This window comes from Epinephelus fuscoguttatus, linkage group LG4 (assembly GCF_011397635.1).
Source record: "Epinephelus fuscoguttatus linkage group LG4, E.fuscoguttatus.final_Chr_v1".
Lineage (NCBI taxonomy): Eukaryota > Metazoa > Chordata > Actinopteri > Perciformes > Serranidae > Epinephelus > Epinephelus fuscoguttatus.
This window is the reverse complement of record NC_064755.1, coordinates 9,438,994-9,464,481: the sequence shown is the minus strand read 5'-3', so window position 1 is coordinate 9,464,481 and position 25,488 is coordinate 9,438,994. Positions and strand designations below refer to the sequence as shown.

The 25,488-nt window shown below is 40.5% G+C and overlaps 4 protein-coding genes and 2 pseudogenes across 6 annotated transcripts in view; 1 reads left to right on the top strand and 5 right to left on the bottom strand.

Moving 5' to 3' along the window:
- Nucleotides 1–25,488, bottom strand: part of LOC125887938 (uncharacterized) — a 145,401-nt gene that overhangs the window by 51,281 nt on the left and 68,632 nt on the right. The window lies entirely within an intron of this gene.
- LOC125887939 (histone H1-like) overlaps nt 1–25,488 on the top strand; it is a 113,953-nt gene that overhangs the window by 21,902 nt on the left and 66,563 nt on the right. The gene's annotated exons all lie outside the window — the stretch shown is intronic.
- On the bottom strand, nt 139–24,568 carry LOC125887941 (STING ER exit protein-like; annotated as a pseudogene).
- LOC125887942 (STING ER exit protein-like) lies at nt 718–2,339 on the bottom strand (annotated as a pseudogene).
- LOC125887983 (metallothionein B-like) lies at nt 3,747–5,042 on the bottom strand. The gene is made up of 3 exons (XM_049575135.1): nt 4,887–5,042; nt 4,693–4,758; nt 3,747–3,958 (listed from the first exon to the last, which is right to left on the bottom strand). The coding sequence occupies exons 1-3, from the start codon at nt 4,909–4,911 to the stop codon at nt 3,867–3,869; spliced, it is 183 nt and encodes a 60-aa protein (XP_049431092.1). The 5' UTR covers nt 4,912–5,042; the 3' UTR covers nt 3,747–3,866.
- On the bottom strand, nt 11,933–12,789 carry LOC125887954 (histone H3-like). The gene has a single exon (XM_049575108.1). The coding sequence runs from the start codon at nt 12,419–12,421 to the stop codon at nt 12,011–12,013; it is 411 nt and encodes a 136-aa protein (XP_049431065.1). The 5' UTR covers nt 12,422–12,789; the 3' UTR covers nt 11,933–12,010.

The following is a 25,488-nucleotide window of genomic DNA, read 5'->3' as shown; positions in this document are numbered from 1 at the left end:
GGGCTTTTCCTGTCTTGACAATCTTAATCTCAAAAGTTTGTACTCTCAGGACACTTCAAAACACTGTTTATCTGATTTGAACATTTAACAAATAATTAAATGAACACTTTTGCGACATCATTTTAAATTTTAGGTGTTCTGGGACCATCACCTTCTCATATCAGGGTTTGTCTGCAATGCAGAGTGAAATGACCGTAAACACTACATTTTGTATTTGTATTTGAGAATAAATGTTAGACATTTTTAAACTTTTTTTTTTTTTTCTTTAAAGAGAGACAGAAAAGCCTACATCTGCACTTTTAAATACTTTTATAACAGCTGAGGCCAAGTTGTGATCCAGTCTAAACACATTGTCCTGATTTGTTCTGCTCTGTTTTGACCCAGGGCGGCACGGTGGTGTGGTGGTTAGCACTCTCGCCTCACAGCAAGAGGGTTGCCGGTTCGATCCCGGGCGTGGGAGCCCTTCTGTGTGGAGTTTCTCCCCGTGTCAGCGTGGGTTCTCTCCGGGCACTCCGGCTTCCTCCCACAGTCCAAAGACATGCAGATTGGGGACTCTAAATTGTCCGTAGGTGTGAATGTGAGCGTGAATGGTTGTCTGTCTCTATGTGTCAGCCCTGCGATAGTCTGGCGACCTGTCCAGGGTGTACCCAGCCTCTCGCCCGATGTAGCTGGGATAGACTCCAGCCCCCCCGTGAAGCGGTTAGAAGATGAATGAATGTTTTGACCCACATTACAGGAATGACCTGCCAGTGAAATGAAATTCAGCCATCAATAATTCCATTATTTACACCTGTGATTGTTCTACTGTGACATGTCAAAATGTCTTCTGTGAGCAAAGGCCTGCTGACAGCAGGTTTTAATCCTGTTTATAAAAGGCTGCAACATATTATTTTCAATATTGATTAGTTTGAGAGAATTTTTCTATTAACCAATTGATTTAGTATATAACCTGTCAGAAAAAAAATGGAAAATGTTCATCACATCAGCCTAAACTGATACCTGGTTTGTCCCATCAATGATGTAACATCTAGAGATATTTCTTGATAAATGACGACTTCAGAATATACAAATTCCCTGCAGTACAGTGTCTCATTGATTATTCTATCATTCAAAGATTCATATTTAAGACATTTTCAGAAGTGTGCACCTAAACACATTTTCATGACCTCTTCACACTATTTCACAGTATTTAAGACAAGCAACCTTGAACTCATGATTTTGCACACCTTAAGATTATGGCAGGACTCACAGACACCACGGTTAATATCACACACAGAACAGAAACTTTTAAAAAATATCAAACAGGTTTGTTTTGTCTTTAAATGTATATACAAAAAAAAGTTTTAACAAAGTTAAAGGTACACAACCATAACACCTTATTATGAAAGGTCTGCACAAATCATTGTGTGTCATCAGTCTTGTACTGATATGTCCAAATATTGTCCACTCTTTGTTCTATAGTGCTGTCCAGTACTGGCTGACAAACTCCTCTACTACAGTGCTGGACAGATAACACATGGTTCCACTGTGGAGGAAGATCTCCAGTAGATATCCCAGTGTCGCCCCTCTGAGTCTCCTCTACTTGAACTGATTATCAATGAGGGTGCCCTTCATCTTCGCCTTCTTGGCCTCCAGCTCTGCCAGCTCCTGCAGCCTCCTCTTGCTCATGCCCTTCCTCTCCAGCTGCTTCTCAATCACTTTGGCGTTTTGGGCGTATGAGTCCGCCACCTCCCTGGCCTCGATCTCCTCCTCCTCCTCGTCAATGGTGGACACTGTGACGGAGCTGAACTTGCCCATGTCTTTGGTCCGCTTGGTCATCATCACGCGGACTTTCTTGGGAGCCTCTGGTTGCTTCTGGCTGTACACGCTGGTGTTGCCGAAGCCCTGCCCGAACTTGACCACAGCTCCGTCCACGATGAAGGTGGCGGGTTGTTCTTCGCCTGGTGCTGGTAGAAGAGCAGCAGGCCACACTTGCCGCATTTTTCCGGTACTGCCTTCGATGCCCTCGGCCCTTTGATGTACGCGTTTCGTCCTGCCCACGTTACAGAACTTGTGGGCGTGTTTGGCCGCATCGATCACCCTGGCTCGGTCCCGGGCCTCATGGGAAGCTTCTCCAGCTGGCAGTCCAATACCAAAACCATCTGACCGCACAGGCAGTAGTACACATGGAGAGGCTTTTCTCCGTCGTCGTACTCCTCTCTGTCCCTGGTGTCCGAGCACACGACACTTCTAGACACCACCTTCGGCATGTTTGGCCCCGAAATGTAATTTATTACCAGTCAAGTCTATTTAAACGCTCTTGTTGAGACGCCGTAACGACGGAAACTCCTGTTAAACGTTTGTCCGAACACAAAAACAACGTTACGTCACTGTTACTGTTCCTACCGGAAACCTCTCTTGGTTCTCTCTCTTTAGTTCCGCCGTGATAACAGGCGAAATGAACACATCAGTTTGCGTGGAAATTGTTTGCACCCAAAAAATTAATAAATATAACCCCATGCATGCTACAGGGCCCCATTTGATGGTCCAAAATAAATCTCACGGGTCACAAAATGACTGAAAAGGTAAGAAAGAAATTATAGGCCAAGACAAAAAAATAAAGCAAAAAAACAAAACAAAAACAAAACCACGACTGGCCAGCTTACCTATAGTATGAGCAGGCAGTCCAAAAATGCAACCCATTACTGATTAATGGATAAACCATCATGTTTCGGCTCTAGTCAAAACACGTTGGTTTATCCATTTCAACTCTGGTTGATCCAATAAAAGGATTTTTAACCATAATCAGAGTGCCTCTTTTGCCTTTTTTTCCAATCATATCTTATCTTTATCTTTTTTCAAATTGCCCTATCCATGAAATGCATCTGTTTGTTTGGGGGTATTTTTGTTTGTTTTGCAATTAACTACACAGTGTCTTAACCGAGGGCAACACTCCCTATTTTTCTGTTACATAAGATATGCTCAAAATTTAAATTAAAAAAGTGCTTTGCTAAGACAGATAACCACGCACTGCCACCCCAAAATAATCACAGAAATGTAATCAATAAAATCGTCATTACCGTATTAGTTCTAGCATGGTGTGCTGCAGATCTGCATGTGGTTTGTTCAAGTGATGTTGCTATACTCCAGCAGAAGCCTTTTGACTGATGTAGGTACAATCAATGTCAAATACTGTACTCATTACTTTCAAATGTGTTTAAAAAGAACGAACTAGAATGTGACAAGAGGGTTAGATTGTCAATTTATGTTGCACTGTGTGTGTCACTTAGTAATAGCTTTCATTGATGGCATAACCTATTTGTTGGTATACTGTCAAAACCAGAGGATTTTGTAAAATGCTTACAAATTAAGTCTGATGTGTTCTTTCTGGACAAGCCTTTGAAGTCCTAGCAAAACTGGCTGTAACAATGCCACTAGCTTTTTGAAATCTGGGTTGGTGCAGTCAGAATTTAAATTTAAAAAAAAAACCCCTTTGTTAGCAGCCATTGCTAGCAACGTGCGCCTATAGTTCATGCGAGTCTTAACATTAACCTTAAGAATCAGTTCATTTGATTGTCAAAGACAGACCACTGCAGCCTTAAGAACTTGAGCTTTGCATGTTGCCTCCCTTAAAGGGTGTCCTTGGACAGATGACTTTACACTGCAGCAACACAGCTGAACGCCACCTCAGCTTGTTTCATACTGAGGCTTGAAACCCTATAGCCTGCACTGTTCCAACAACTTTAAACCAAGACAGCACATCCACATTTAAGGAATCAAGTTTATTTCAACACTGGACAAGTACAAAATCCATTTACTGAAGACAATTAGTCAAAGTATATACAGGCTCCATCACAAGGGCTGAAGAGGCCAATGTCACAGGCGCCTCACTGACAGCAGCTGGTGTCACACGTCTTCCCTTTGCACACACAGCCAGAGGCACATTTGCTGCAGCCAGGTGGGCAGCATGAGCAGCAGCCTGCAAAAAAACAAAAAAAACAAAACCCACAAGTTAGTGAAAGACCAGTGGTAAAGTCATCTAGTCTGGCAGGGGAAAACCCGTGAGACAGCTACCACCTTAAAAATTTTAGGACATTATATAATCGACTGCAAGTCAGAACATACTTTAGGCAAAAATTAGTAAAACATCCTGGACTCTTTGAATGTCCAGCTGCCCCAGTTCATTAGGCTAATTAGAGCCAGCTGTGCAGTTGCCTACATTTCATGTAAAAGAGGAGATTTTACATACACACTAGGAAAAGGAAACAAGGGAGACAATTTAAACATTTTATACATATGATTAAGAGTGCAGAGAAAGTTTTAACTCATGGGCCCAGTGCATTTAGAGGAAAGGGCAGAAGCTGTAAGCTTTTAGGACATACTGCCATCTTAATGGTCACTCTGAATTAGTATCTCCTAAGGGTTCAGTATTCATCTGAAGAAAGACTGTTAGTCTCATTCCTAGGTCGTCAAAGACAACGACTTTAGTTTGGTGATTAGACCGAACCACCAAACAAAGTGTCATATTTACCGACCTTGGAGAGAGATTCAATTAACCATCTCTCTCCCGAATTACATGCTGCACTCCGAAATCCCTCATGTAGGCCAATATAGTGCTCTTCAAAACAAAATCATAGAGAGCTTTATAAAAAATATGGTTAACAGAGAAACGTCTTATAGGTCAAACAGATGTAAGGATGTTATTTGACTTACTCTTCTTGCAGGTGGTGCAGGAGCAGTTAGTGCACGTGCAGGATCCTCCGCAGGTGCAGGTTCCACCTAGACAACAAAATCAAGCCAGATCAGTTCAACCTTGTCCGCTACTGCTAGCGACACATAGCCTTACAAAATACTAGGATGTAACCATGAGAAATAACACCAAACAGAAACGTTAACGAATAACTTACTCTTGGAGCAGTCGCAAGGGTCCATTTTCTCAGTTGTTGTTGTTGTTGTTTCTTGTGTTAGGGTGAAGATGCTGTGTCTCTGGTCTGAGCCGAGTCAGTGTTTTGAGTTTCAGAGAATGGGCGGCTCTTTTTATAGGGTCCTGAACACAACAGCACCGGGTGCAAAACTGCGCCTGTCACGCTGCACGCAGGCACGTAGTAGACGTTTACAAAGAAGTTTGTGCACACGACTTCTCAACCACCCAGAAGCGAGCAAAGAGCTGAGAGATTCCCAGGCGAGGACGAATTGACTGGCGTGTTGTCTGAACCTTTTGTAAGACCCCCGACCCCCTTTCCCCTCCGGCGACACCCCGGAATAATTTACTTGTTTACGCGGAGAAAAACATTATTATACACGACAGTATTTAGAACACAGGTTACTACAGTTCATCAACAGACTGTTTCATTTCCAGGTACTATGTGGGGACATTGAACGACACCTGTGTCTCCATTAGGATATTATAATTTCCTTTTTGCATGTGTGGTCAGTAGTGAAATTACGGAGCCCTGGAGTGTTATATGGGGTATCTGAGGAAAACGCCTATTTAATATGTAAACACTAGAAGATCAATAGACTAAGTCATGTGCTCAGTTTGCGCACGGATCTAGTGAATGAAATGTCAAATTTATGTGGAGGAGTGTGTAGTTGAGATGCGTTCACGGGTGCAAAAAAGACTTCCGATGTAATATTTTACATTATAGTGTTAACACTGTAGCACATTGCATGTATTTTATTTTTGTAATTTTACATACTTCGTACTTATACTATATTTCTACAATCAATAAAGCATTTCTGATCCTGATTCTGAAAGCCATGTCTAAACTAGAAGATACACAAGTCGTAGGCTAGTTGTTTAAGTGTAATTAATCAGAGGGGATTGTGGGGTTATATGGCTCACTGTTTGCATGTTACCTGTTGTTTATTTTTATTTTTAAACGAGATTATACAAGGTAATTTTAACATTACAAATTTCTAATACCAGTCTAGTCAGTGTTTTAATATAACTACTACTAAATTACAATAATTACCCTACTTTGTTTAACCTGTTTTCTTTTATTTTGAATTTCTGTTGTATTTCCGGAAACCTTACATCAAAATACAAAATTAAAAAATGTACTGTCCGTGTCCTCTTTCAATTTACTAATATGAAATCAATCATGTGATCTGTAATTTTATTGTCATACAGACCATAGTTTTGAGGTTTAGTCATTTTGCTCAATACTGTAATGTCATGGTGACTTTCAAACATTGACAGTCGTGTAATAGCCTATTGGCTCAGTGACAGTTTTATTTTCCCATCATATGTAGTGTCCTGTGCTGGTTCTCGATGTTTTCAGGTCTGTGCACACGGTACAAACACACTGCTATCTGTTGTGGTTTCTGCAATCCCCCCTTCCCTCCCTACCTCGCGCCGCTCTGCACCCGGCCGCTTTACTCAGCGCTCGTGAGCAAACCAAAGTAAATAGGCAATTGTAGTGTGCTGCGTTCAGGTAACGTGCGCTGGAGGAACGACCTCAGTCACAAGTCAATTGCACATGACAACTCTTTTGCTTGCTGCTCGGGTCCAGGGGACACACAAAAACGTCAGTGACGTTTTTATCAATAAGCATAATCGCAGGTTCGTGATGAAACTGGAGGTTGAGATGATGAAGACAATCAGGGTACTCCCTTTTGTTTTGAATCCTGTAGAAATAATTAGCACACCCACTTCAGTAAAGAACACCACTGTCATTTTATGAGGATAACTGTATTTTTATTTGTTTGTTAGGCTACGTTTAGCTACCTCACATTTCCACAGGTGGCGACTATTTGTGTACTATTCTGATGTCGGAGCTTGTGATGGGAGTCTGAAGGCAGCATTGTCCCTTCTGCGCACTGTCCGGCTGCTCTGAGTGTTTTTCCACAGAAGTGACCGTTATTACATGTCCAGGCGTAATGAGTCATTACGGGATAAGGTTTAGAGCTGAGTGCAACTTTTTAGAAACAACAAGAAAATAATCAGCTCACAGCCCACTTGAGTTCCCAGGGGAAATATAGGCCTCATATGGGCTTTTTTTTTATCGCATTGTGTATTGTCAATGTTAATGTCTTGTTGAGTGAGTCCAGTAGTGTAGTGGAGGGTATACGTAGGTATACAGGTTATAGACTACCCACCACTTTTTCTGTCCATTTACAATATACCCACCTATCAGCCATCAATCCAGTGGAGTATATGAGAGAGTATACTCGCTTCCTCCTCAATAACCTAGCCCCCTAGTAGTCCACCCACCTCATCAACTACACCTACACCACTGAGTGGGTCATAACCACAATAAGCCTTGATCAGACCTGTGCCATTTTGTTGTGTAAAAAAGGGTGTTTAAACCCCTAGAACTTTATTCTAAATTATTTTATCACACAGAAAAGTGTATAAATGACACACATATCATTTTTCCAAATATAATAAACCTGGAAAGCTGAAAAAGCGCATAATAACCCCCCAAAAAACAGACCTCAATGTCTGTCTGTGATTCAAAGTTGAATCTGTTAATTTACACAAATCACAAAAACTAAAGAAATTAAAGCTGCGAAGCAGCGTTGGGAGGGACCTCACGCGTGTCCCCAGCCCACAATCAATCAATCAATCACTCAGTCAATATCACAAATCACACTTTGCCACACAGACACACACACACACACACACACACAAACACACACGGTCTTGTGTCTGTCAGAGTGAAGCCATTGTTATGCTAATTAATGACCATGTATTTAGGCGACAGCACAGGCACTTCAAGCTCAGTTTGACTAATGACTAATGATAACAGAATCAGGAGGAGGCATCTGACACCACAGCAGCAACACAACCACACACGTCACACTATCCAGGCACCGCTGTGATAGAAGTTAACCTGCAAGACAGTGCAACACAAAGGCTCTGGAGAAGAGGCCGAGTTACTGACATGCAGTACTGCAGAGTTAGTGACATGCAGAGAGGGAGAGAAGGGAGAGAGAGGAGAGACGGGGGAGAAAGAGAGACAGAGAGAGAGAGGGGGGGCAGGGAGTGGAGTGTTTGTGTGTGTGTGTGTGTGTGTGTGTGTGTGTGTGTGTGTGTGTGTGTGTGTGTGTGTGTAATTGTGTCGCTAAAAATTGCAAATTATGAGCTGCAGGTTGCTCTAAGGTTACTTTATTTTTTTTCTCCATGTCTCTCTCTCTCTGTCTATCTCTCTCTCCCTTTCTTTCTCTCTCATACATACACCTACAATGAATATTTGGTATGTATGCTACTGACATGCAGTACGGCAGAGTTAGTGACATGCACAGAGGGAGAGAAGGGAGAGAGAGGGGGGACAGGGAGTGGAGTGTGTGTGTGTGTGTGTGTGTGTGTGTGTGTGTGTGTGTGTGTGTGTCTGTGTGTCTGTGTGTCTGTGTGTGTCCGTGTCTGTCTGTGTGTGCCATAATTCTAGTTATTATACACATATGATTGTTGTCACATATGTATACTATCAGATATTAATATATACTTCCCACATGTTGTACCACAATAGCCAGAATCATAAGTCAAACTCAATTTGAAAAACTGTAAAGGGTTCTTATGAAGGTGGTGTGAGCGTATATTTTGCAAGTTGTAGACATAAGCCATGTGACATGATGAAACTTTGACATGTGTGATGATCAAACAACACATACATATTCACTTGAAATCATGTGACCTAGTGAAAGTTTGAGTGATGTGAACTGGCTGCTTTGAGGATCTAAGTGCAGCAATCACACACAAATATATACTAGTTAATGTCAGTGGAGAAAGTGAGCAGGACTACATGTATTCCCATTCTTCATGAGTTCAAAGACTTTCACCAGGACATCTTGTATTTACAGGTTTTTGGTATCAGGCATTTCTTTCAGAGTTTTAGGAATGAGTTTAGTAAATGTTATACTGTGACCACACACACACACACACACACACACACACACACACACACACACACACACACACACACACTTCACTCTGGTTTGCTATGTAAACATTATACTGCAAATACAACAATGTATAACTACAAACAAAATTTTAACACAATACCAGAACATTACCATGGAAAAATCATGAATTATAAAGGACAGTGAATAACAAAAGACAATGATTTTTACAAAGACTCATCAGTTATTAAACAAAATAGCTTGTAATTTTTCATATATCATTTCCTCAAAGAAATTGACTTGCACTTGAAATTATGTAATTTGCTCTAACCCTCCACGTCAATCACTTGAATTAAGAGAAATCAAATTAGTGCAAATAAATGGAAATACATTTATGGTTATTTTTACAATAATTTTAAACCTCTTCATCTGTTAAAAGCTTGGGTATACAACTAATGTATGCAATCATTGTCCAGCTCAATGTCACATGTAAAGGGTGCTTTTGAAGGTATTGTGAGCTTATATTTCGAAAATTCCTCACACATCACACTATCCAGGCACCGCTGTGATAGAAGTCAACCTGAGACACTGGAGCACAAAGGCTCTGGAGAAGAGGCCGAGTTACTTACATGCAATATGGCAGTGTTAGTGACATGGAGTAACAGGACACGAGACAGAGAGATGGGGTGACAGGGAGGGAGAGAGAGAGTGTTTGCTGACATTTTGACATATCTCACATGTTTACATACTTCCTGTTTTTGGCAGAGGGAGTTACAGATTGCACTCAGTATACATAATGTTGTATGCATCAAAAAGACTACATTTAATTTTTCTGTCAGTTACATCAAAAGAAAGGTGTTTGATGAGACTACTGTGTTGTTGAATGTAACATTTCCTCAAAAATGTATATTCTTTCCTGATGTTTGTAACACTGTTACTGACTTGTACTTGAAATGAGGTGATTTACTGCAACCCTCCAGGTCAGTCTCTTGGGTTCAGAGACATAAAATTGATAAAATACATGGAAATACTTTTAAGGTCATTTTTAAAGTAATTTAAAACCTCATGTGTGTGTGACCACACACATACACACTTCACTCTGACACACAGACTGTCAGAGTGAAGCCTTTGTTATGCTAATTAACGAGAGCTGCAGCTCTCACACACAGCAGAATGGCTTGAAACTTTCTCAAACAAATCCTTCCAGATGCCAAACCGTGGGTCCCATCTTCAATCTGAAAGCATCACCAGATAGATAAATTTGTTCCGAACGCAAACATATAAAGCTTGTATGTCTATGGACTGAAAAATGTCACCTTAATCACAGGTTTACAGTGTGTTGACCCACATCTTTTCTTCCAGAGATCATCATGAGGAGTTGTGTCCTGCACCTTCTAACGTTTCTTAAATCCAAACCGTTCAAGTTATGACAAAGTCCTTCACAAGTAATGTTCAGCAGGGATAGAGCTGTAATTTGTGCAAGTTTGAAGCAGTTATGATAAACGGTGTAGGAGCAAATAATTTTTGTTCGACAGAATTTGTCCAAAACGTCACCTTACATTCAAATAACAACAGCGCACTTCCTGTTGGAGTTAGGTCAGGGGTTGCAGCGCGACATTTGTAGGTCTTGATGAGACGAACGAGACAGTTTTGGTTTGGTCTTTCTAACTGGTTCCTACCCGTCACAGCGGGCATTTTCGTGTGTCCAGGTGGCACAACAAATCCTCAGGAGGTTTTGGAGCACATCACCTGTAACACGCCATTACATCCAAACCATTTGAGGATTGAAAAAGTTACGCACAATAATTGATAAGGACACGTTGGACAATAATGTGTGCGAGTTTGAAGCCGATACGATAAACGGTGTCGGACCAGTTGATTTTTAAAGGATTTTTTTTTTTTTTTTTTTTTTGAGGAAAACTCTTATTTTGAAAGGGAAATATCTCACTTCCTGTTGGATTTAGGTCATGGGTGCGAGCGCGTGATTTGTAGGTCTTGATGAGACGAACAAGGCTGTTTTGGTTTGATCTTCCTACAACGTTCCTACTGGCTGCAGCGGCCATTTTTGTGTTTCTAGGTGGCGCTAGAGAGCCCATTTTGGCACTTTTCAGATTAATTTTTTCATTTTATAAAATTTTTCGCCAGTTCTGACATGCGTGCCAATTTTGGTGAGTTTTCGAGCATGTTAAGGGGGTCAAATTCCAGTTGAAAGTCGCGTACGCTGAAAGAAAGAAAGAAACAACAATAATAATAATAATAATAATAACAAGAACAAGAGGGTCCTCGCCCTTCAGCCGAGGTCCCTAATAACACATAACTGATTTCATCACACTCTTTAAATACATTCACTAACAGTATATAATCAAATATAATTATAGCTGACAGGAGAAGAAACAATTGGAATATCCACAATTATCGTGAACTATATAAATATTTCCCTTCTCCTGATCCAGTAAATTTTCTGTCTTCTATAATGTAATGAAGATATTTCAACTTTATCTACACAATCCCATATTCTATTTTATAAAGGTGAGTCATGTCAGTGCCTTCTGCACATGTATTTCCTTACATACAATATTATTTCCTAATAATACTAGACTTACAATAAGTACATTCAAGCATGTAGTTACACAATAATAAATACACAAATTATTAAGTACATTAGACTTAACAAAGATACTGAAGTGTTACATCATGTTTTGACAGTCTGGATATTTCCAAAATTTAAAAAAAAAAAAAAAAAGTTGACTGAAATTCTGACCGTGTCATGAAGAACTATTGTGTCACAAATACTAAATCTAATGTGTGAAGTGCTGATATCAGTGAGAAGTGGGGTCAATATACATTGATTAACTCTATCACTATACTTAGCTGGTGTCTTACTTCAATTTATTTTAAGAGGATGATGACTAAGTAAATCAGTGATGTTTCCCTCCTGGTCTCAATTGATTATAGGGACAGAAAATTATGCATGAAATAAAAACATTTAATAAAAGTGAACATGTTGGATTACATTAACTGATTTATGGAAGAGACTTGCAAAATGTTATCATTCAGGCTGTAGAGGAAGATCCACTATATAGTTAATTATTATTGATGTGTTGTGAGCAGAGGAGTGAGCTCTTGAGTGAGGAGTGAGGTGGCTCTTAAAAGAGCCGTTGTGGTTTGTGGAGCAGCAGCAGAGAGTTTAAGCTCTCTCTCCGCGGATGCGACGGGCCAGCTGGATGTCTTTGGGCATGATGGTGACTCTCTTGGCGTGGATGGCGCACAGGTTGGTGTCCTCAAACAGGCCCACCAGGTAAGCCTCACTGGACTCCTGCAGAGCCATGACAGCGGAGCTCTGGAAGCGCAGGTCGGTCTTGAAATCCTGAGCGATTTCTCGGACCAGGCGCTGGAAGGGCAGCTTGCGGATGAGCAGCTCCGTGGATTTCTGGTAGCGACGGATCTCTCTCGGAGCCACGGTACCGGGCCTGTAACGGTGAGGCTTCTTCACGCCGCCGGTGGCCGGGGCGCTCTTACGGGCAGCCTTGGTGGCCAGCTGCTTCCTCGGGGCTTTGCCTCCGGTGGATTTACGAGCGGTCTGCTTGGTTCTTGCCATGACTTCTTCTGTCTTTGCTCAGGAGAACGACGGGGTACTGTGAAGTGACTCGCTGCTCTTAAACTGTGGGACCGGCTCTGAGATGTCTCTAACCCGGCTCTTTGTCCCGACTTTGTCCCGAGAGCGTCTGAAAATGAGTGGCCGCGAATGATCTCTCCCTCTACCTCGCGTGCCTCACGCCCGGCTGGGCAGTGAGTCAGCATGGCTCCTCTTGGCAAGACGCCTCCATATGCCTCCAAACATGGACAATACTGGGCTCGGCTGAGATTTGTCGGCAATGGTGAGCCTCCGACACGTGATTATGTCTGTGACAAACTATTGTTTGATTCCTGCTGGATAAATGTCACGGACGTGTACTCGTTCATATCTCTGCCAAACAAAAGAGATTTTGAATTAACATTTTCCAAGAGACTTTTAAAACGTTTCCTGGAGGTTTATACCTCCAAACAAAGTGAGCCGAAGTGGAAAGAGTGGACGGTGGAGTCCTCCGCTCAGCTGGATGTCATAAATGTTGTTGTCAAGTTCTGGACTGGCAGGGTGCCAGATAGCGATATTGACTTAATCCTGAAGCGGTATTGTGACATCATACAGGTTATTAAACCACTGGACAAGTATGGCATCTGGTATGGTGTCCGAAAATACAAGATCAAACTGCACAAAACTTCTAATGGGCAATATAAACAACTTCCCAACAGTATTTCTCTCGGCCCATACAACGGGCGCATTATTTACCCGGGACAAACCATCACCTGCTTCATCTGTGGCTCGGCTGACCACCAGGTGAAGCAGTGTTTGACAGTAAAATGATGGAGATGTGGCAAGCTTGGCCACAAAGCGAAATCATGCACCCTGGAAGGCTTCTGTAACCTGGTGTGGAGCAGCAGCATACTGTTCCAAATATGGTGGTCAGCAGCAGCAGCTGGTGGTCAGAGCATGAAGCAGCAGCAGCTGGTGGTCAGCAGCAGCAAAAGCAGCAGATCAGCATCAGCAGCTCTGTTGACCAGCAGCAGCAACCCCCTGGTGGCCAGCAGCAGCAGCCCCCTGGTGGTCAGCAGCAGCAGCCCCCTGGTGGTCAGCAGCAGCAGCCCCCTGGTGGCCAGCAGCAGCAGCCCCCTGGTGGTCAGCAGCAGCAGCAGCAGCAGCAGCAGCAGCAGCAGCCCCCTGGTGGCCAGCAGCAGCAGCAGCAGCAGCAGCAGCAGCCCCCTGGTGGTCAGCAGCAGCAGCAGCAGCAGCAACCCCCTGGTGGTCAGCAGCAGCAGCCCCCTGGTGGTCAGCAGCAGCAGCAGCAGCAGCAGCAGCAACAGCTTCATCCTCTAGTCCTGCAGCAGCAACAGAATCAGCAGCTCCCTGGTGGTCAGCGCTCATCTGGTCGACAGGAACAGCAGGGCTCCAAGACAGCAGACCATCGGCGCACTCACAGCCAACCACCGTCTCAACAGCTGAAACCCGGCCCCAATTCTGCAACTCTGCGACGGTCCCACAGCCAGCCTCCGTCTCCAAAGCTGCAGCCCAGCTCCAAGAAGGCGCCTCATTCTTCCACCCAGAGGCCACATCAGCAACGTGACCCAGCAGACCAGCAGCTCTGCAGCCAGCAACCAAGTCCCAAGCCCACAGCTCTACAGCCTCATCCTGGCCCCAATTCAACCGAGTCCCCGCAACAGCTTCTCCCAAAATTCTCCCCTCCATTCTCAGGTGAGACCAGCCCTGAACTTGTAATTAACACTGATATTGAATGTAGTGATGATGATGATGATGATGATGATGACGAACACAGCTATGAGAGCGCCAGTGAGTCCCCGATCTCTGATCTCTCTGACCCACTAACAGCTGGTCAGAGAGTCAGTAGTACTCCCCTTCTCTCTCCTCTCACTGAGCTCATCCCCCCATCAGTAAGCTGGACTCTTTTTCCACCACACCTGCATTTTCTGCTCCCTTGAGTGAACCTGAAGAACCTTTTCAACTTGTTAAAAAAAAAGAAAATCACGTTTTGTGGAAAAATAGTAAACGTATGACAACAAACCCACACCTTAGACTTTTATGTCATGTGCTTTCTTAATGTCGCTACCTTGAATGTACGAGGCATAAAATCTAATGTTTTCAGACAGCAAAAGATTGATTATCTGTTAAATACCAACTCTGACATACTATGTACTCAGGAATTGCGTTTGACAACCGATAAAGATGTTAAGAATGTGTGTGATAAAGGTAAAAGTGTTATTTCAATTGGTGAAAATAGTGCAGATGGAGTTGGAATTTTCTTTAACACTCAAGAGGTTAATATCATTAGAAGAAGGGACATAATTCCAGGTAGGCTTCTCATGATAGATTGCTTTTATAGAAAAGATAAATATAGAATTATTAATGTATACACTTCACCCGAAAGAACTAAAAAAAAAACAACCTTTTAAAAGACTTAGATAACTCCTCTCAGTAGGATATAATATCATTTTATGTGGAGATTTTAATACAGTCACATCAGAAAATGACAGACATAGTGCTGTACCATTTACCTTGACATCTGAAGGTAAAGTACTAAAAGAAATATGTGAGGAGTTTAAATTAATTGATGTATATAGATCTTTAAATCCTTCTGGGTTTGACTTCACTAGATTTGATGCAAAAACGAAAACACGTACAGACAGAATTTATGTATCATCTAATTTTAAAGTAAATAATTATTCAACTGTTCTGAACAACTTTTCTGATCATCTTTTAGTCAAAGCATCATTGTCTTCTGAAACCTCTGTTAAAAGAGGCTTCTGGAAACTGAATACACAGTGTTTAAAATATAACAATATAGTAATAGAATTAAAATCAGAAATTAATAAAATAACTCAATTAAGCATTATAACCAAATCAAACATTAAACTGTGGGAAATATTAAAATTCAGGGTGAAAGATTTCTTCAAATTCAAAAGTAAAGAATTAAATAAACTTAAAAATATGAAATATGACTCATTAGTTAAACAATATATTAACTTAAAACAAATGAAACAAAGATCATCAGTTGAAGAAGAAATTATGTCCAATTTAAAATTAGAAATAGATAGCATGAATAATGAACTGTTGTTTAATATTTATAAACAAACAGAAATAAACAACAGAGGTAACGTATCATATGCATTGAAATCAGGACAAAAGCAAATTCACGATAAATTTATTAAATCTATAAAAAACCAGTCTGGTGAAGTTTTTTTTTTTTCGAAGAAAAACAGAAAAGAGAAGTGATCAGAAACTTATGTGAAGAATCATATAAAAAGATTGGTATTGATCCTGGATGTGTTAATTTATTACTCGAATCTGTTCCCAGAAACACATTACTTAACGATAACTCTCTGTTAGGTGAAGTTAAAAAAGAGGAGGTGATCCAAGCTATCCAGCAGTTAAATGTAGATAAAAGTCCTGGTCCCGACGGTCTTCCGACTGAGTTTTATCAATTATATATAGATGAAATGTTAAATCTCCTCACACATATGTTTAATGAAGGTGTGCACTCTGGCACTTTTGGTGACTCTTTTTATGAAGGTGGGTTGCACTTAATATATAAAAAAGGAGACAAAACAGATACAGACACCTGACTATAATGAACACAGATTATAAAATATTAGCTAAAATAATAATGAACAGATTAAATGACACTTTAGAAAATATTATTGAAAAAGAACAGACATGTGCAATTAAAGGACGTCTGATGTGGGACAACTTGTGCACATTGAGAGAAACATTACAAAAACGAGACTTTTTCATAATCGGGCTTGATCAAAAGAAAGCCTTTGATTATGTCTCTAGAGACTACCTGTGGTCTGTGTTGGAAGCAAATGGCTTCCCTAATGATTTTATCCATATGATACAATGTCTGTATAGAAAGTCATGTGTTCGTATAAACGTCAATGGTGTACTAACTGATTCTTTTAACGTAGAAAGAGGTGTAAAACCGGGCTGTCCACTGAGTGCTGCTTTATATATCTTGGCGATCAGCCCATTAATTAAAATAATAAATGCTGACCCTTTGATATCTGGTCAACTTATTAACAACAGTTGCAATGTTAAAGCAATGGCATATGCCGATGATGTTACCGTCATCATAAAGAATCAGTTAGAGATGGATATTTTAATCAACCATTTGTGTCTCTATGAACTGGCGTCTGGTGCTAAATTAAATCATGAAAAGACTGAAGGAGTTTGGATAGGAACGGAGAGTAAAAAACCTCACTTAAATATTCAAATAAAAGAGGAAATAAAAATTCTTGGTTTGACCCTCTGTCATAATGATTGTAGTGAACGAAATTGGGATGAAAAACTGAATATTGTTAAAGAAGAAATTAATAAATGGAGAAATAAAGATACTAATTATAAATCTAGAATTAATATAATGAAAACATACATTCTATCCAAACTCCTCTTTCTTGCCAATATATTTCCACCAACCCCCAGCATATTAAAACAACTAAACAAACAATGTGTGAACATGGGTCCGGGGAACCACTAGAGAAGTCACGAAACGTGACCTTTTGTTTAAAAGCAGAGAGTATGGAGGCCTTGGCGCCGTTGATTTGAGTGTTAGATTGATGGTCGCTTTTGTTAAAAATGTGTCAGCGGCTATCTCAAGAAATGCACCCTGGGTCGGTCCTGTTAAAAATTGGGGAAAAAAACGGGGCAATGCAAGACAACACCCTTATTATAAATTATTATATTCAGATTTTTTATATGAACATAGATGTGTACAAATAAACTGGGTAAGTGATACAAGTAAAATAATTTCTAATAAAATAAATGATTTAAATATGGTGGTGTAATTAAATATAAAAATATCCTGGAGAGAGATTATATGAAAGTAATTGAAATAATAAATGACAAGAGATACTCAGAGAGCATCAGGGATGTCCGCTGGCTCATTTCAGTTTCCAGGCTCCCTGTACGAGCTGTTGTTTCATGGAGCTGTTATGTCACAACTACAAAATGTCCGATGATTTATTGTAATGAACAAGAGACACAACAACATCTGTTAATTGACTGTTATAGATCGCAGCAAGTGTGGAATATTTTACATGGACTTGGTCTATCTTGTGACATCAATTACAACTCAGTAACTTACGGACTCATAACAGAAAATATTCCACAGAAACACAAAGAACTGTATCAACTGGTCATTATTATTACTTCATACAAACTTTGGAAAACCAGATGTGCCATGGCCTCCAACAGACTGTTATAGACGGAGACATGGTAATAAAACACATCCAGGCTGACCTCCGGAGGAGAAGGACATTAGACAAGAACCAAACTCTTCCGTGGAGCATTTTGCACCTTTAATGCACTCTATTACGTGCAGCGTGTTTGACTATTTGCACTTCATTAATGTAAATTGTATTTTATTGTGAGTCAGAGGTGTTTGTCATGTCTGATTTTCTGTGTCTTGATACATGATTTGATTGTGAACTCAATAAAGTATAATTTTAAAAAGAAAAAAAAAAAAAAAAGAAAAAAGAAAAACCGGTGGCAAAGCCAGAGCCAAGGCAAAGTCCCGCTCCTCCCGTGCTGGGCTCCAGTTCCCAGTCGGCCGTGTCCACAGGCTGCTGCGCAAAGGAAACTATGCGGAGCGTGTCGGTGCCGGCGCCCCCGTCTACCTGGCGGCTGTGCTGGAGTACCTGACCGCTGAGATCCTGGAGTTGGCTGGAAACGCTGCCCGCGACAACAAGAAGACCCGTATCATCCCCCGTCACCTGCAGCTGGCTGTCCGCAACGACGAGGAGCTCAACAAGCTGCTGGGCGGAGGGACCATCGCTCAAGGCGGCGTGCTGCCCAACATCCAGGCTGTTCTGTTGCCCAAGAAGACCGAGAAGGCCGGCAAGGCCAAGTAAACCTGGACACTCTTTAGCTGCTGGAAACTGGCCCCCAAAACGGCTCTTTTAAGAGCCACGCAATCATCTGACAGAGCTCTGTTCTTATCTCTCTCTCTCTCTAATGCATCAATCTGTGTTGCCTACTAGAACATGTACACGACTCCATTCCAAAAATGTCGTTACTTATTTACAAGAAATCATAACTTTTCAGCCAGCTTTTATTGGCCGAGAAACCACTTATTACTTGAATGTAACCAGAAAGCCAATTTGACGAACACAGTGCTCAGGAGAACAAAGACCGCTGTTGACCCCATTCTGGGAGGGGAAATTCACTTTGTCAATAGATTTTAACAAGACGTTGCAAATGTAATTGCACCTTATTTAAAAACGTAATTGTAAAAAAAACAAGCATATCTGATAACATGTGTTATCCTCTAGTTTCACACATTACAATGAACAGCTCCATTTTTGAGGCCAACTCAAAAAAAAAAAAAGTTTATATTATCTCTTAAATAGAGTTTACAGTTGGGCTAAAGCAGTGTTTAATTTTAACAGGAATTCAAATCATGTTGATAATAAAAATAAATAAGATCAGTTTTAAAAAGTTGTTGAACTCTAATGCATTTAAAAAAAAAACTGAACTGGCTCTTTTGTTTTGTCTTATATTTCCATCAGAGTTATGGTGGGATATAACTTTACAACTATCTGTATTTTTACATGCTTATACTGTACAAGCAACTCTTTCTTTATCTTTTCTTTTTTTAAATGATATTTGATATTTGCCATTGTATAATATAATAACTCATCACTGCTCAGTGTTTATGAGTAACTGGTTATATGTCATTAAATTACAAAATTAATGTAATTATCAGTTACACTTACTGGGGAAAAAAATATGTAATTAAATTACAGTAAATTACAATTATCAATCAAAATGATGGTGATTAAAGAGGTTACATTCGGATGTAATCATTATATGTAGAATAAAACATTAATTATGTTGCTTTGCATCTTTTTGCTGAATGTTTTCTTTCAGCAGAGTCTACTTTCACACATTTTTCAGCTTTATTACCCAGTTAAAAGGAAAGTAATTGAGTGCAATAACTTACATTGCTTTGATGAAATAATTAAAATTGTTACATCACTTATTATTTTTTCAGTCATTTTATTTTATTTTCCCATTTTATCATTTAACCTTGAATTTAATAAATTTACTTATTCATGGTATTCAGGTCAGGCTAATATTTTTTTACATGTCTGATATTAATTAAAATTCATGCTGAGTCATTAGCAAAATGTGATTATTTGGCATAATTTTGCAAATTGAAATAAGCACTTTGAGAGTGCAGTAGAAATTTCACTCAGATTAGATAGCACAATGCTATTACCTTTCCAAACTTTCGAGTTTTCTCCTCAAGACAATTCATTTTATTTTGATTTTTGGATGATTGCCTTTAAGAACAGAGTTACTTCACATTATACATAATTTTAACAAATGTGTAGCAACATTCAGTACATGAGTCATACTGACAGCCAGCAGTCAGCCACAGCTTAAAGCATATACTAATTAATGTAATTATCATGGAGGACAAAAAATGACACAAGGCATACATAAATATGTATAAAATAATGTATAAATAAATCACTGGTCACATACCCTGGGACATGTTATCCACAGCCATAACGAGAGTTGGTTCCAAAGTCAAAGTCAGTGGGGTTTTTGAATTGATTTTTGGATTCTGGATTCTTCACAAGTGAACCAGGACAGTGTTAACTTCCTGGTTGCCTTCAGAAAATGTCATCAATGCAGCACTCCACAACAATGTTTATCACATTATTACACTCAACAACTGCATCCTTAACCTCAGTTGCTGTACGGCCCAGAACTTCTCGCAGCTAAATATTGATATGACTGAGGTAATTATTATTTGCACAGTTATTGCTTGTATATACTTAAAAACTGTGCTCGCTGTCCCAAATACAGCCCCAAACTGTAAAAATCTTAGTGTCATCTTTGATAATAAACTCAGCTTGATCAAGCATGTCAACAGAGTTGTCTTGTTTTCTTCAGCTCAGGAGACAATATCGGTTAACTGTTTAATTTTGTCTGGACTATTGTCTCTTCTCTCTCTCTTTATTCTCTTTTTAACACATCATTATTATGTCTGAGTCAAAACAGTTCACACAAATTACTCATCAAATCCTCACCAAAACCAACAAAGAGAGCAGAGTTTCTCGTCACTGGCTCCCAATAAATTTCAGAATCGATGTTAAGATATTATTGATAACTATTGAGGCCCACTTTGGACTCGCATATGAGCACATCTGAGATCCTCTGACACCCTGCATGCCCGGTCATAATCTGAGGTCTTCAAGCGAGGCTCTGAGGTATTCCATGATGTAGGCTGCAGGTCCGAGGGGGCCGTGCCTTTTGTGTCAGGAGCCTCTAAGATCCAGAACAATCTCCCCAAGTAGAGCAGACCAGTGAGCCTCTTGTCCTCTTTTTAATCCCTATCAGTTTATCAATTTATTTATGTCCTGTTTCATTATCGATGTTTCTCTTTTCTTTCTTTTTTTCTTCTATTCCTGTAAGGAGCATGAATAAACCCAGCATACACAAAAGAAAGAGTTGAGAGTACTGTACTCACCTGTCTTTATGTGGGCTGTGCTTTATATGGATCCTACAAGTATTCTAATTTCATTTGTCTACAACAGACAAACAGCATAAAGAAACATTCACACAGTAAGTAAATAAGTAAATGGCTATACAAGTACATAAACATAATAATAATAAAGAAAAGGCATAACTGTAATATTAAGTGAACTTGATAGACATGTTGCTTGAAGTCATAAGTTATATTTCTGGATGTCTCATCAGCACTCTCCTGTGGTGGTTTCTTTGATGAGTGACTAGATTTTTTTTTTTCTGTATTTTTGTTGTTAAAATATTACGTTTCAACCAAGTACTGTATGGTTATGACACTTTTCTAGCTTGTTAAAAAAAAAAAAAAAGGACATGCAGTAAAAAAAAAAAAAAAATCTCAAATTTTAGAGGCGCTTCAGCACCCCCCCCCAAATGGGCTAGAAACGCCTATGTAGAGTAGTATTTCTTCCATCCAGCACAAATGTTCTGCTTTTTATCAAACACACTGCTTTCCACTGCTCCAACATTAATTTGATTTCCAGTCACTACAAACAAGAGTCTCTATATTACTCTATACTGTTACTGTTGCCTCAGGAGAGGAAATCGTTGGCTGTCCCTTGAATCACAAAGCCCAGCTGGTCGACGGATGTCTGCTTCCAGGCTACAGTCTGTTGCTCAGTTAGGACAAATCATGAGGGAACAAAGCCCCAGAGCTACTTCATTATATAATACAGCATGTGCAATTGTTCCCTCTGTTATGCAACAGATAGAGTATCACAGTCCTGCTTGTATTGTACAATGTTTGACAACAAAACAGAAAGCTTTAAACTGTATCAGCTGGATCTGTTTCCATGGCCACTGGGTCCATCAGTCAGCCTTGTGCCTTTAGATCGCCCCACATCATCAGGATATTCAAATAATTATACATGTCAAATTCAGTATTTCTGTAAATTAAATAGAATCAGCAGATCTATGTATTTGGTCCAAAAGAACCAAACGCATTGATCTACCTGACAGCTTAAAATAACACAAAAACCTTTACAGATGATTAAAGGTGTCAGCCCTGCAGTAGTTTGGTGACCTGTCCAGGGTGTACCCTGCCTCTCACCCAATGTCAGCTGGGATAGGCTCCAGCCCCCGAGCAACCCTCAAGAGGATAAGCGGTTAGAAAATGGATGGATAAAACGTGTCAAAATAAAATAAAAATAATCAGTGATTTCACATTTTATCAAGACTCAGGAGCAAAAGCACAGGTGTGCGTCATTCGGTTTTTAGTTTCACCTGGGCTTTTCCTGTCTTGACAATCTTAATCTCAAAAGTTTGTACTCTCAGGACACTTCAAAACACTGTTTATCTGATTTGAACATTTAACAAATAATTAAATGAACACTTTTGCGACATCATTTTAAATTTTAGGTGTTCTGGGACCATCACCTTCTCATATCAGGGTTTGTCTGCAATGCAGAGTGAAATGACCGTAAACACTACATTTTGTATTTGTATTTGAGAATAAATGTTAGACATTTTTAAACTTTTTTTTTTTCTTTAAAGAGAGACAGAAAAGCCTAAATCTGCACTTTTAAATACTTTTATATCAGCTGAGGCCAAGTTGTGATCCAATCTAAACACATTGTCCTGATTTGTTCTGCTCTGTTTTGACCCAGGGCGGCACGGTGGTGCGGTGGTTAGCACTCTCGCCTCACAGCAAGAAGGTTGCCGGTTCGATCCCAGGCGTGGGAGCCCTTCTGTTCTCTCCGGGCACTCCGGCTTCCTCCCACAGTCCAAAGACATGCAGATTGGGGACTAGGTTAATTGGAGACTCTAAATTGTCCGTAGGTGTGAATGTGAGCGTGAATGGTTGTCTGTCTCTATGTGTCAGCCCTGCGATAGTCTGGCGACCTGTCCAGGGTGTACCCTGCCTCTCGCCCGATGTAGCTGGGATAGGCTCCAGCCCCCCCGCGACCCTCAAGAGGATGAAGCGGTTAGAAGATGAATGAATGAATGTTTTGACCCACATTACAGGAATGACCTGCCAGTGAAATGAAATTCAGCCATCAATAATTCCATTATTTACACCTGTGATTGTTCTACTGTGACATGTCAAAATGTCTTCTGTGAGCAAAGGCCTGCTGACAGCAGGTTTTAATCCTGTTTATAAAAGGCTGCAACATATTATTTTCAATATTGATTAGTTTGAGAGAATTTTTCTATTAACCAATTGATTTAGTATATAACCTGTCAGAAAAAAAATGGAAAATGTTCATCACATCAGCCTAAACTGATACCTGGTTTGTCCCATCAATGATGTAACATCTAGAGATATTTCTTGATAAATGACGACTTCAGAATATACAAATTCCCTGCAGTACAGTGTCTCATTGATTATTCTATCATTCAAAGATTCATATTTAAGACATTTTCAGAAGTGTGCACCTAAACACATTTTCATGACCTCTTCACACTATTTCACAGTATTTAAGACAAGCAACCTTGAACTCATGATTTTGCACACCTTAAGATTATGGCAGGACTCACAGACACCACGGTTAATATCACACACAGAACAGAAACTTTTAAAAAATATCAAACAGGTTTGTTTTGTCTTTAAATGTATATACAAAAAAAAGTTTTAACAAAGTTAAAGGTACACAACCATAACACCTTATTATGAAAGGTCTGCACAAATCATTGTGTGTCATCAGTCTTGTACTGATATGTCCAAATATTGTCCACTCTTTGTTCTATAGTGCTGTCCAGTACTGGCTGACAAACTCCTCTACTACAGTGCTGGACAGATAACACATGGTTCCACTGTGGAGGAAGATCTCCAGTAGATATCCCAGTGTCGCCCCTCTGAGTCTCCTCTACTTGAACTGATTATCAATGAGGGTGCCCTTCATCTTCGCCTTCTTGGCCTCCAGCTCTGCCAGCTCCTGCAGCCTCCTCTTGCTCATGCCCTTCCTCTCCAGCTGCTTCTCAATCACTTTGGCGTTTTGGGCGTGAGTCCGCCACCTCCTGGCCTCGATCTCCTCCTCCTCCTCGTCAATGGTGGACACTGTGTGAGCTGAACTTGCCCATGTCTTTGGTCCGCTTGGTCATCATCACGCGGACTTTCTTGGGAGCCTCTGGTTGCTTCTGGCTGTACACGCTGGTGTTGCCGAAGCCCTGCCCGAACTTGACCACAGCTCCGTCCACGATGAAGGTGGCCGGGTTGTTCTTCGCCTGGTGCTGGTAGAAGTGCAGCAGGCCACACTTGCCGCATTTTTCCGGTACTGCCTTTCGATGCCCTCGGCCCTTTTGATGTACGCGTTTTCGTCCTGCCCCACGTTACAGAACTTGTGGGCGTGTTTGGCCGCATCGATCACCCTGGCTCGGTCCCGGGGCCTCATGGGAAGCTTCTCCAGCTGGCAGTCCAATACCAAAACCATCTGACCGCACAGGCAGTAGTACACATGGAGAGCCTTTTCTCCGTCGTCGTACTCCTCTCTGTCCCTGGTGTCCGAGCACACGACACTTCTAGACACCACCTTCGGCATGTTTGGCCCCGAAATGTAATTTATTACCAGTCAAGTCTATTTAAACGCTCTTGTTGAGACGCCGTAACGACGGAAACTCCTGTTAAACGTTTGTCCGGAACACAAAAACAACGTTACGTCACTGTTACTGTTCCTACCGGAAACCTCTCTTGGGTTCTCTCTCTTTAGTTCCGCCGCGTGATAACAGGCCGAAATGAACACATCAGTTTGCGTGGAAATTGTTTGCACCCAAAAAATTAATAAATATAACCCCATGCATGCTACAGGGCCCCATTTGATGGTCCAAAATAAATCTCACGGGTCACAAAATGACTGAAAAGGTAAGAAAGAAATTATAGGCCAAGACAAAAAAATAAAGCAAAAAAAAACAAAACCACGACTGGCCAGCTTACCTATAGTATGAGCAGGCAGTCCAAAAATGCAACCCATTACTGATTAATGGATAAACCATCATGTTTCGGCTCTAGTCAAAACACGTTGGTTTATCCATTTCAACTCTGGTTGATCCAATAAAAGGATTTTTAACCATAATCAGAGTGCCTCTTTTGCCTTTTTTTCCAATCATATCTTATCTTTATCTTTTTTCAAATTGCCCTATCCATGAAATGCATCTGTTTGTTTGGGGGTATTTTTGTTTGTTTTGCAATTAACTACACAGTGTCTTAACCGAGGGCAACACTCCCTATTTTTCTGTTACATAAGATATGCTCAAAATTTAAATTAAAAAAGTGCTTTGCTAAGACAGATAACCACGCACTGCCACCCCAAAATAATCACAGAAATGTAATCATCAATAAAATCGTCATTACCGTATTAGTTCTAGCATGGTGTGCTGCAGATCTGCATGTGGTTTGTTCAAGTGATGTTGCTATACTCCAGCAGAAGCCTTTTGACTGATGTAGGTACAATCAATGTCAAATACTGTACTCATTACTTTCAAATGTGTTTAAAAAGAACGAACTAGAATGTGACAAGAGGGTTAGATTGTCAATTTATGTTGCACTGTGTGTGTCACTTAGTAATAGCTTTCATTGATGGCATAAC